The 12,311-nt window shown below is 47.8% G+C and overlaps 1 protein-coding gene across 1 annotated transcript in view; it reads right to left on the bottom strand.

Moving 5' to 3' along the window:
* Positions 1-11,946, bottom strand: part of HABP2 (hyaluronan binding protein 2) — a 32,488-nt gene extending 20,542 nt beyond the window's left edge. The window contains exon 1 of the mRNA XM_032423445.1: positions 11,782-11,946. Within this exon, the coding sequence (XP_032279336.1) occupies positions 11,782-11,850 (69 nt within the window). The 5' untranslated portion in view covers positions 11,851-11,946. The remainder of the gene's footprint in view (positions 1-11,781) is intronic.
* Between the last annotated feature and the right edge of the window lie 365 nt (positions 11,947-12,311).

The following is a 12,311-nucleotide window of genomic DNA, read 5'->3' as shown; positions in this document are numbered from 1 at the left end:
CCTTCTTGGTACAGACTTGTGGTGCTTGTGCGTACCTGTTCTCACGCTGGGGCGTGGCTGCCCACCCCCCCACCCCACCCCCCCGCCGGTACAGACAATCTCGTCAGTGGTAGTGATTAGCATGGATTGAGCATCTCCTGTCTGCCTGATTGTGCGTTGCTGCATCTCATTCTTATAAGAGCCCTATAAGGAGGCTTTTATTGGCCCATTGACAGATGAGAAAATTGAGGCTCAGAGGTCACACATTTGTGATAGGATTTGGATTCACACTCAAGTCTAGGTGATTGCTTTGGGTGACAACTCCTTGGGCTGGGGATGGACAGATGCTTAAAACTCTCCAGTGGCTTCCCATTGTTCTTGGAATAAAATACAAACACCTGCCACAGCCTATGAACCTCCCCCCATACCCCTCCCTTCCACTGCCCCTTACTAATCTCCAGCCACACCTGGGTTCCAATGGCATGAGCCAAGCTCCCCTCACCTCAGGGCCTTTGCACTTGCTCTTCCTTCTGCCTGGAAAGCTGTCTCTCATGACCATCACTAGGTGCCAGCTTAAATGTCATCAAGGAGGCCTTCCCCAACTCCCCTATGGGTATGACCCCCTCCCCCATTGTTTCGTCACTCTATCCGTTCATTTCCTCCATAGTTCTTATTGCGACATGTAGTTTACATTTGTTCATCTGCACGTTATCTGTTTCTCACATTGACTCCGTCCTCCAGAAAGGCAAAGACCTTGTCTGTTTCATCACTGATGTATTACCCCATACTGAGCATAGTGCTTGGCACATGACGATCCTCAAAGAGTTTTTGCTGAATAAGTAAATAGTGTTATGAACAGTTCCTTTTAGAATGCAGTACTTACCGGAAAAAGAAAGCTTTACTCATTTAATAGCTGGAATATTTGCTTTTACTTAATTCAAGGGTCAGCAAACTCAGGCCCTTGCAGGCAAACCCATTTGATTGGGACACAGCCATGCCTATTTTTAAGTATTGTCTGAGACGTCTTTGGTGCTACACCGCCGAAGTCATTGTGACAGAGACCAGACAGCCCCAAATATTTCTTTCCTGGCACTTGACAAAGTTTGCTGACATCCGATTTAGAAAAAGAGGGTTCTAGCCCCTGACGGGTCTCCCTTTGGGTCTTAGCCACTAAAAAGCTGTGGCCAATGTGGTCATCTTCCCAGTACCCACATCAATCTTCCTCTCCCTCCAGCGGAAGTTTTGATTTTCTGTTTTACTGTCGGCCACTTTAACCATTTTGGGAATTAGGCAGATGGACAATAAATTAGAAAAGACAGGTAAAAAGAAAGACTGCATCCTGACAGGATGTACTGAGCGCACAACATCAACAAGTGGGATTCTTGACAAAAATGCTTACCCTGAGTCTACCCATAAGGCATATGATGGGGCAGATAGTGGCCATTCGACAAAACAACCAGCCTCGACCCTACAAAAATGTCAGGGTCACGAAAGACAAAGAAGATGGGAAGGCTGTTTTTCATTAAATGAGACTAAAGAGACAGGACAACCAAATGCAGTGAGTGATCCTTGTTTTTAAAAAGGAAAAAGCTATAAGGGACATTATTGGGGCAATTGAGAAACCTGAATATAGACTTATATTAGAGAATATTAGCATATCAATGTGGAATTTCTTGAGAATGATAATGGTATTGTGAATATATCTATATGTATATTCAGTGTGTTATTCTTTCCACTTTCTGTAGATTTGACAAATTCTACCACAAATGGTTGGCGAGGGAGCGGGATGCAGAGAGTAGAGAGGCCCTTAGCTGTCTGGACTGTGCCTGTCCGGGTCTAACTGCCTCACGTTCCCCGACCCCGCACCTGGTTTCTGCAAAGGATGATACAAGGGCTGGGCATTTCTCTAGGAAGGGGGTTGGTAGTGGGGAACCTGACAGAGGGAGGGCAAGTTCAGGTCTCAGGGGTATTCCTGGGCCTGGGGGCTCGAATGGGGAGCATCTGAAGTTGACCCCTCCAGGCTTGAGGGCCAAGGCAGTGCCAAAGGAGGGGCATGAGACAGCCCCAGGTGCCAACGTTACCCCCCCGCCAACTCCGCCTTGGTCCTGTCCTTTGCCCTGCCTCCGCTGCCCTCCGTGGAGCTCATCTGGAGGACAGGGCCTGTCCCTCTCTACCCCTATTCGCGCAGCCCAGAGGAGGTACCCACTGAATTCTCCCGTTTGAACTGAATTGTGTGGGCCGTGCCTGTCCACTGTCGGCCCCAAGAAGTGCTCAGGACGGGAGGGAGGACTTCGAGGAACAGACTTCCTTGGGGCCCAGTGCGCAAAAGGCCCTCTGACACCCGTGCCTGGGGCCAGAGCCCCAAATTGTAGCTCTGACGGGGACCAGGAGGGCCAGCCAGGTACCGTGCCGCCCACAGCCAGCAGGTGGCAGACGTGCCCTTCCCAGGAACTGGAGCTGGAGCTGGAGCTCGGAGGGAAACCAACAAAAAGAAAGCTGGACCTCTTGGGGCTGGGGGCCCTGCTGATCCCACTGGCTCTCGGGGAGTCGGAAGCAGCTGCCGCCCAGCTGTGCAGCCTGGGCTGCGTGTCTGGGGGTCCCAGGGATCTGAAGCCGGCCCACTCGTTTTGTGAATCACCAGGTCCCCCAGCAGAGACTGCAGTGAAATGTGGAAAGGGGCCGCCCAAACACAGGCTGGATATCTGGGGGACCTTGTGGGAAAGGTCAGGCCAGTAGCCAGTTATTTATGCCCTCCGTCTGGATCCTGAAACTAATCTGGATGATGGGGCCGGGGGAATGGGTAGGCACAATATTTGCCTCCTTTCATCCCATTATGGCATTCCGTTTTTCCACGGTGACAGGGAAATGATATAACTCCTACTCCTGGGACTTGCAAATCCAAGGAGGAAGACCCCTAAAGCAAAAGAATAAGAAGAAGGAGGAGACAACTGTGGTCTCCGTTGACACATATCAAGAGCTGACAGTGTGCTAAATGGTGTACGTGCGTTTGGTCTCTCACTTATTGTACATAATACTTGATCATTGAGGTTCTATAATTATGTCCATTTTAGAGGTGAGCAAACAGATGTATAGAGACTAAGTTGCCCAAAGTGACTCAGCTGGCCAACTGCTGGAGCCAGGATGGAATGGAGCCAGCCTTCCGTCAGAGGCCTTGGTCTTAATTTCCATTACGATGAGGGATAAGGGAGCCATGGCAAGCATTCACTGGAATGGAAGAATGAAGAAGGAAACAGAAGAGCTACCTAATTCTAAGAGAGGCAGGGCATGGAACTGGGTGATGAGATCAGACCCCTGTCCTTGGAAAGCTTTATGAAAGGCCTGTCCAGACTAGCCCAGGCCTGGCAGGACACAGAGAGGGCCACTGGGCACCAATGACAGCTGCAGAAGGTACAAAAGTCAGCTCCAGCCTCGGCTGGTCCACTGTGGCTAATGCATCTCAACACACATCTCCACCCAGCTCAAGGCGCACGCCAGTTACTGCCTGCTTCTTCCACCACTTGTGTTCCTCATCTCAACTTGGGCTAAAATAGCAGCTTCTAGTATCTTCTAGGGTCTTCTAGGCTAAGGTTGGTTAGTGGGAAAGACAGAGGCCAGAGAGAAAGATATTGTCTCTGAGTCTTACTGATTTACAGTGTAATCTCCTTAGGGGTGAAGAGCATAGAAGTCTAATCTGTTTTGGCCTCTCTTTAATCTAATTTAATCTTTTCCTAGATTATTTCAATTCTGGTTCTTCCTCTAACCTTTCAGAATTCTAAATCTTCTGGAAAACAAACAAAAAGGCAGAGGCTAAAACTCTGAGTTGATGAATCCCAGGCTTGGGAAGCAGAAGAGGGGGGATGGGGAGCTAGACCTGTCCCTTGGGGCCTGAAGCTTGGCTTAGCATGAACCAACAACAGAAAAACCTTTCCCCTGGTGGGTAAAAACTGGGGACTCTAATCCCACCATCCCTTCCTCCTTGGATGTTCTACCATGACCTGGTGGTAGATCAACGTGGAAGAATTGCATTCCTCCTGAGGGCAGCTGGGTGGGAGGGAAGTCTGCCCCGGGGCCAGGTGAGGATGCAGCCATGGAGCTGGAAGGCGGGCCAAAGACAGAAGTGCACAGTTCAGCAGGCCAGTCCTCACTGTTGGACAAAGAGCTCAAGGTCAGGGTGAGAGGTGGTGGTGACAGAGGACAGAGGTTGTCAGGGTTCTGGTCACCAGCCCAAGTATTGCCCCATACCACCCCCCCACTCTATCTCCTGCTCCAGACAAACTAGGTGATGAAATTAACAGTTGTGCAAAGCCACTTAGACCTTTTCCGGGGGGGAAAAAAAAAACCAAAAAAACTGTGATAAAATACACATAACACACTACTTTTTAACTTTAACCATTTGTAAGTGGACCATTCGGTGGCATTAGTCACATTCCCATTGTGTGTAATTATCCCCGCTATCTTTACCCAAAAGTTTCTCATCATCCCCAACAGAAAGTCTTAGTCATTAAACAACTACTCTTTCCTCCCTGCCCCCAGCCAACCTGTTTTCTCTTTTCTGTCTCTAAATTCGCCTATTCTAGGTACTTCGTATGTGTGCAATCACAGTATCTGTCCTTCTGTGACTGGCTTTATTTCACGAGGCATAATGTTCTCAAGGTTTGTCCGTGTTGGTAGTGTATATCAAAATTTCATTCCTTCGAAGGCTGAGTCGGATTCCTTGTATATCCATTTTGTTTACCCCTTCGTATGTTGAGGGATGCTTGGGTTGTTTACGTCTTTGGCTGTTGTGAGTAAAGCTGCTGTAAACACTGGTGTCCAAATAGCTTTCGGTTCCTGCTTCCCATCCTTTTGGCTTGTGGCTAGGAGTGGAATTTTCTGGGTGCTAGGATAGTTCTACGTTTAACTTTCTGAGGAACCACCATCCTATTTTCCACAGCGGCCACACCATTTTACATTCCCACCGGGCACGCGTGAGGGCTCCAATTTCTCCGCATCCTCACAGACCCTGGTTACTTTCCATTTTTTTTTTTTTTTTTTAAAGATTTTATTTATTTATCTGACAGAGAGAGACACAGCGAGAGCAGGAACACAAGCAGGGGGAGTGGGAGAGGGAGAAGCAGGCTTCCCGCCGAGCAGGGAGCCCAATGCGGGGCTCGATCCCAGGACCCCGGGATCATGACCTGAGCCGAAGGCAGACGCTTAACGACTGAGCCACCCAGGCGCCCCTGGTTACTTTCCATTTTTAAAAAGTTCTAGCCATCCTAATAGGTGTCGAAGTGGTGCCACTCGGTCCTTTTTTCGGTCACAAGGAATCTTGCCTTTCTTACTTTAGCACAGAAGCTGCACGATGCTGTCTCAGAATCGACAGGTTCCCTGTGGCTTTGCTTTAATCTGAAGCTCAGGGCAAGGAGGGAAGGGGAAATTATGGAGGCCAAAGAAGAAAGCCCCGGCCATTGCTCTGGGTGGGTGGTTTCCTTCTTGGGAGCCTGGGTGAAGCAGGACCATAGTGACCAGCAAGGGTGCATTGCTGAGAAGAGCAGGTCTAGAGCTTTCCTGTATGGAGGAGGAAACTAAGGCCCAGGGTGTGTATGTGTGTGTGTGTGTGTGTGTGTGTGTGTGTGAAGTATTCCTGTAAGGACATGAGCCGATTGGGGCAGGGGAAGGACTCAAGACCAGACCTCCTTGCTCCGAAGTCAATAACCTGTATGTGGCTCAGAGGGACTCTGCACAGCTTCTCTGCTTTCAAGCTCAGAGCTTTAGAGCCCACTCAGATGCCCGCCCAGGTAAGTGGGGGCTGGACTATAGCTTCATGTGACAAGCAGAGAGGGGGTGGGGTGGAGGGAGGAGCTCCATGGCAGTTGTCATTCTTTGCAGGAGAGCTGGATGAGAATTCAGATTCCTGGACCCTATCTGCAGAGGTTAGGTGTCCATGAGCCCTGGAGTAGGCCCAGAACATGTATTTTCAACCAGTACCCAGGGGACTTTACCCTCAGCCTTGCTTTGATTATACCTGCCTTAGGCATGAAGCTCCTGGCCAAGGAGACTCTGGGCTGATCTTTGCTCCTGTGCAAGGTGTTGAATCTCCCTGTGCCTTGGTTTCCCCAGTTGTAAAAGTAAAAATTTCCTTGCCCTGATGTTTTTTATTCAAGGGGATGCGGCTGCTCATGGGGAGTGTAGCATTTGCAAAGAATTGGGGAGGATTGAAGGTTAGGGAGTAAGGTCATCCAGGATAGTGAGATTGGATAAAAACACTCCTTTCTGGATGTGATAATGCAGTTGGAAGGCCTTTGGAAAGGCAAATGAACAAATAAAAGAATAGGATGGGTCGGAGGCCGGCCACATGGGCATAATTCCCCATGTTAACCTTGGCCAGTTGGCCTCAGCAAACAGCTCAGGGGCTCAGAAAAGTAACTTCCCGCTGATGGGAACCCAGTCCAGCCCTGAAGCTGTGCTTTCTTTAGTGTGGAACCGGGGATCCCCAAGCTGATTTGGGTGGTGCTTGGCCAGGGCGCGACAGCAAACACAGCAGGAGGCGGTCACTCCCTTCCCAATTCTACTGTCAACCCTCCCAAACCCATCACAAAGAAAAACTCGGTGGAGCTGGTAAGTCTCTATCCTCTCTGCCTCTTGCTAGTCTCCCCTTCCCACAAGGAGAAAGCAGGCTTGAGGTTCTGAGCATCCGCGTGACAAGTGTAACCGGTAAGAATTCAATGACATCATTTTCTGTGATTTTTTTCCCCCATTTATAGTAGGGACAATTTCCTTTAAAAATAAATCTATCAAGATAGAGAAAAAGATAAGTATGTTTAAGGAACATATTAAGAAACTGGCTTGGGCTTTAGCAAGATTTCGTTCATGAGTAAGGTTTGAAAACACTGAACGGATTGGTTAGCCCTCTGGCAAGCCTCGATGCTTTTGGTGTTAGAAAGAAAAACTGTGGGGACTGTGGAAGTTGCCTCCGGGTAGGAGCAACTTTGTCTCCTGCCCGAAGCTAGAGTCTGAGACCACTGCCTCTCTGACACCTCCACACCATGCCCAACCTCCTCTTCTGTTCTCAGGTAGCACCTGACATTGCCAATCTCTAGCCCAGGGGTCATGAGCTTGGAACTGGCATTGGGCAGACCTAGGTTTGAATCCCGGCTCTGTAACCCCCCAAGGCTGCCATCTGCGGCAGATTATTGAACTTCTCTATAGCTTAGTTTCTTATTTGTCAAATGCGGATGACATGGCCCTTAACTCATGGGGCTCTCGGGAAACTTTCATGAGATCATAAACAGTAGGCACACAATAGCTGACATATGGTAGAGACTTAATAAACTTAATAAATGGTTGCCACTATGATTATGATTATTAGCCACTGTTGTCAGTGAGTTTGAGTTTTTCTTTCTTCCTTCCTTCCTTCCTTTCTTTCTTTCTTTTCTTTCTTCCTTCCTTCCTTCCTTTTTCTTTCTTTCTTTCTTTCTTTCTTTCTTTCTTTCTTTCTTTCTTTCTTTTTCTTTCTTTCTTTCTCTTTCTTTCTCCTTTCTTTCTTTCTTCTTTCTTTCTTTTCTCTTTCTTCTTTCTTTTTCTTTCTTTCTTCTTTCTTTCTTTCTTTCTCCTTCCTTCCTTCCTTCCTTCCTTTCTTTCTCTTTCTTTCTTCCTTTCTTTTTCTTTCTTTTCTTTCTCTTCTTTCTTTCTTCTTTCTTTCTTTTCTCTTTCTTCTTTCTTTCTCTTTCTTTCTTTCTTTCTACTTCCTTCCTTCCTTCCTTCCTTTTTTATTTTTTGCAAAGTGTGGACATGATTGAGGAGGGCTCACTAAGCATAACCTCTTCCTGCGATTTGTTCGTCCGGTCAGAGGCATGTCACACCAACCCCCACCCCTTCATTTTTCCTGGGATCCTTGCCAGGTCCTAAGCCAGAAAACCTTGTTATATTAATTATGAAGAAAAGCATGTTTTATTTAAAATCCCGGCTGCCAAATATTCTGCCATGCTGTTTCTTTGTGACAGCAGCATGGCTTTTGCATTTAGGGAACCCTAATGAATTTAAAATATAAATATATCTGTGCCTATATACACATGTGATTTTCCCGCAACCTGATTTCCCTAAATACTAGTGCACACCACCAAAGCTAATGAGTTGGAATTGTGCTTTGGATCAGTTAAAAAAAAAATGTATGAGAAGTTGCAGTGACATTCAATCCCTCTCTTTTCCATAAGACTCTGTGTGGGTTCCAGCAAGAGGGAAGGACATCCCTCCTGGGTCTGAAAGAAACTTGGACATTATGGAACATTGAGGCTTAGAAAGGGGTGGCTTGTATCTTCCCATCAAAGGCCTGGTTTAGTCCTGGGGGGCATGCAGATTTGGATGCTCAAATTAATCAGACATTGAACCCAGTTACCTGACCATCCAAAACTGGCTCCAATCCTTCAACATCCACACTATTTCTGCATTGTAACAGACAAGCTGGGCTCTGTCTTATTTCTATCTCTCTCTCTCCAAGTTAGAATCTGGCAGATAATGTACATCTGTCAAGCAAAAGGGTGTCAAAGTAGAAAGTGGTAGGGCCTATGGACTCGGGGGCTTGAATTTCTTCTAAAAATGGGAGCAACAGCCCCTCATCTGGTTGGTGCCAAACAGGAATGTGAGCCCCATGTTACTAAAATGTCTGGTTTTCAAGAGAAGCTGGGAATTTGTATTTCTATGTGAAATGTTCTGATTTGCAAATGTCACCAAGCAACTGAAAGGAAATTAAAATACTCTTAGGCTGACCTTCCGCCCACCAAATAAGACTTGGGCTGTGAGCCGAATGTACCCCAAGTTGCCAATTTGCAGACTCTGGCCTATTCAAAAATGTCTGTGGTGCTCTACCTGAGAGGATGCTAGAGTTCCAGAGTTCTTAAATCTAAACTCTAGGGTTTAAAAAGTCCAGGAGTGGGAACAAACACACTGGGGAGAGGAGGGGCCATTGTCTTCTGTCCTCTCTGGAGATGGGCCGAGCTAAGTAGGGCAGGCCTGAACAAGCCTTGTCCTCTGGCTTCTGACCCTGGAAGAGGTCAAATTTTATTATGGCCAAGCCCAGTGGCACCCCCAAATCACCCAAGAACCACAGCAAGAAGAGATTTCTGAGCCCTGGATGGTGGTGCCCTTCCTTTTCACAGTTGAGTGGGCTTCCTGTAATGGGGAAGGAGTTGGGCAGACCTGGGCCTCAATCCTGGCTGGGATGTTAGTTTAATAACTCTGGATCTGTTTCTCACTCATAAAATGGGGACAACCATACAAGGCTGTGCTGGGGACAGGTGTTCATTAAGGAAAACCAAATCTAGCCCCGTCCAGGAAGAACCTATGGCTGAAGCTGTGGTGTTGACAGCAATCACATTTGACCTATCCCTTTTTGGATCATAGATATCTGAATAAAAATCTAAGTTAGAGATGAGCTCAGACAGAAGGCATTATAAGGTGTGCTCCATGACCTAAATTCATGTGTCCATACAACCTTCCAAAGGATAGCAATCACAGGCCCTGTGACTGCTTTTCTCTAAAGTTCCAGAGGCACATGGAGTTGTTACACCCCAACCAGCACATAAACCCCTGGTCTAAGAGCTCCCTGTTCCTACACAAAGGACCATGCCCTTGAAGCTCTTTGGACAGAAGAGATCTCATCTTTAGCCAGGGTCCAGGCAAAAGACCTGGTCCAGACAGTGGACAGCATCCCATAGTCTAGAGCTCAGCTCTGCCACTTCCCAGGGGTGTGAGGCCAAGCTGTCCATCTTCTCATCTGTGAAATGGGAGCAATAACAGTTCCTACTTCTCAGGGTCCTTCCCGAGATGAACTGATCCACTGAAAACACAGAGCCTGGCTCACAGGACTTCTCATTAAACGAAAGCAGTTGGTTAGTATTTTTAGCTATGTGCGGTGGGAGAGGCCGCCCAGCCCATCTGGCTGTGTGGCTCCTTCCCCCGATGATGCCCCCGAACTCTCCAAAGCATCTGAGCGGGTTGGCCACTTTCCCCTGGATGTCTGTGGCCTGGCCCGTGGAACGCAAGCCGCCTTCCCGACCACCTGTCTGGCACACATCTGGGGTAAGAAAACATTCCAAAGCCCTGAATCCTCTCTCTGGAACCGACTAAGCTCATTGCCTGAAGGCTATCTCTCATATTTTCTCTTTTATCCATTATTGACTTATAATTTCATTGCTAACCCTAAAAATTCACCGGGGCCTGCAAAAAAGGGATTTTTGGGGACCATTACCGTTTTGTGACCTTCAAACAGACCACATCAACTCTCTCCTTGCCTGCAAACTTTAGGCTCTAATTCTTTCCAACTGGTACTTTCTCTGGGCCCCTTGTGGGCCTCTGATAATTGCTCCCTCTTCCTCTAGACTTGTGCTGTTTCTGCTGGGTCTCTGCCCCAGACATCCAACAAGCAATCAAATGAGGTGGGGGGGGGGGGGACTTGAAAATGTGTAATTGCAACCCCAGCACACATATACAAGTCATCATTGGACAAGAAACTCTCTCAGAGGTGAGACACTTGACAGGTTAATATGGGGCTAAAGTAGGGGTCTGAGGACGGTTTACCGAAAAGGGAAGAGAGGCTCTTGTTTTTGAAGTATATAATCAGAAAACCTGAAACTGAACCTGCTTCCTACAGGAAAAGCTCTATGGAGTAAAATGGGAAATAAAATGCAAAGGTATTTCACAAGATAAAGAGGTTATGACTGTTAATTCAGTTCCCATCCCCTGCTGCCTCTCTATCCACCCCCCCCCCCCCCCCGCCCACACGCACACACATGCACAAAGCGGGGCATTCTCTGATTTTTACAGAGAAGTTGTATTCATTCTGGAAATTTTAAGGGAAAAGAGCTAACATTTATTGAAAGCCAATACATCACCTCATTCAATCAGCCATGGCCCTCCCCAGATCAGTGAGAGACTATCAGTTGGTTTGCAGTAGAGGAAACTGAGGCTCCGAGAGATTATGTTGCTGGCCCAATATTCCACAGCGAGAAGGTGGCAAAGCTGTGATTCAAGGCGCTGGCTCCCAACCCCACACTCATGCCTAACCCGCATCTGGTAGGGAATTCCAGGAGGCTCTATTTCTGCTGATGGGGCCTCTCCTGTGCCCACAAAGATCCAGCCAGTAGTCCGTGACCACAGTGGCCCACAGAAGGAGCTGACCTCTCCTCTAGCCCTCTGCTCCCAAATGCCGAGCATCCCCATGCAAGACCCTCGGATGGCATTTCCTTTCCTTGCTCACCACCACCTCCCTTGGGCCCCTGCTTCCCCTCCCTGCCCCATCTACTAGGGTCCTGTGAAAAGGGAGAAACAGTATTACCCACAAAGCTTTCTCCAAAATGAATCCATCTAAGTAAACCTGTTGCCAGGATCATACGCAACCAGCAAGATTCTCCTCTAGAGCCAAATCACAGGGGATCTTACCCTTGTGTTGCCTGAAATGGCTAGAAAACTGTGTAGGTCTATCAACGGGGTACAAAGAGAGTCGCTAGCTTTCAAAGCCTTCTCAAACGGTTCTCTAAGGTCCACGCCAGATCCCAGCCCACTGTCTTAGCAGATTTTCTTGCCCCAGTCCCTTTAGTTGTAAGGCGCTCAGGGAGAGTCTGCTCCAAGAGGGCTCAAGTCAGTTACATGGTCTCGTGGAACAGACTTCTCAACAGCAACCAACATTACAGGCATGCATTGACTCTTACAACCCGGCCATATTCAACTTCACAACTGAAGTTTCTAGTCACTCCTGGCCCAGCTGCTTTGGTTCTCCTCATAACCTCAGTCTCTCAACTACAGACATTTGAAAGGAACACTTACGCCCATGGCTGTCTTTCCCGCCAGAACCATTAACAGCAGAATATGGAGGTCAGACATTCTGGCAAGCATCTATGCAGTTTAAGAACTCTTGCGTTGCCTGACACACAATTTCTTTTGTTGTCTATGCCTTTAGGGTGGGAAAATGTCAGTCTCCAAGGATTCAGGAACAAATGAAGAGGATGCCAATTATTAACTAGGCATCAAATACTGTTTAATGTTTAATGTTTTGCAAACCAACTATCTTGATTAAACAAATGGTAACTTTGGAGCTAGGCTGAGTCATGGGGTGGTTTCTTTTCTGGGGAGAAAGTCTCCAAAGAAAGTAGCAGAGTTCAAGAGCCCCGGCCCCTGGGTGCACCCCGGGGGCCACTGAGGGTTCAGTGCAGAAGGTCCGAGAGATAAGGACCATCCCAGTCGCAGGATGAAAGCCTGGGTTCGGGTAAGGCTTCTGCTATGGGCCGTGGCCATTGCTGATTCAGACAGAATGTTAACAGAGTTCTGATTCATCAAATCTCAAACAGAATTAAGGC

The sequence above is a fragment of the Phoca vitulina genome, unplaced genomic scaffold (assembly GCF_004348235.1).
Source record: "Phoca vitulina isolate PV1807 unplaced genomic scaffold, GSC_HSeal_1.0 scaffold28, whole genome shotgun sequence".
Taxonomy (NCBI): Eukaryota; Metazoa; Chordata; class Mammalia; order Carnivora; family Phocidae; genus Phoca; species Phoca vitulina.
This window is presented reverse-complemented; position numbering and strand designations above follow the sequence as displayed.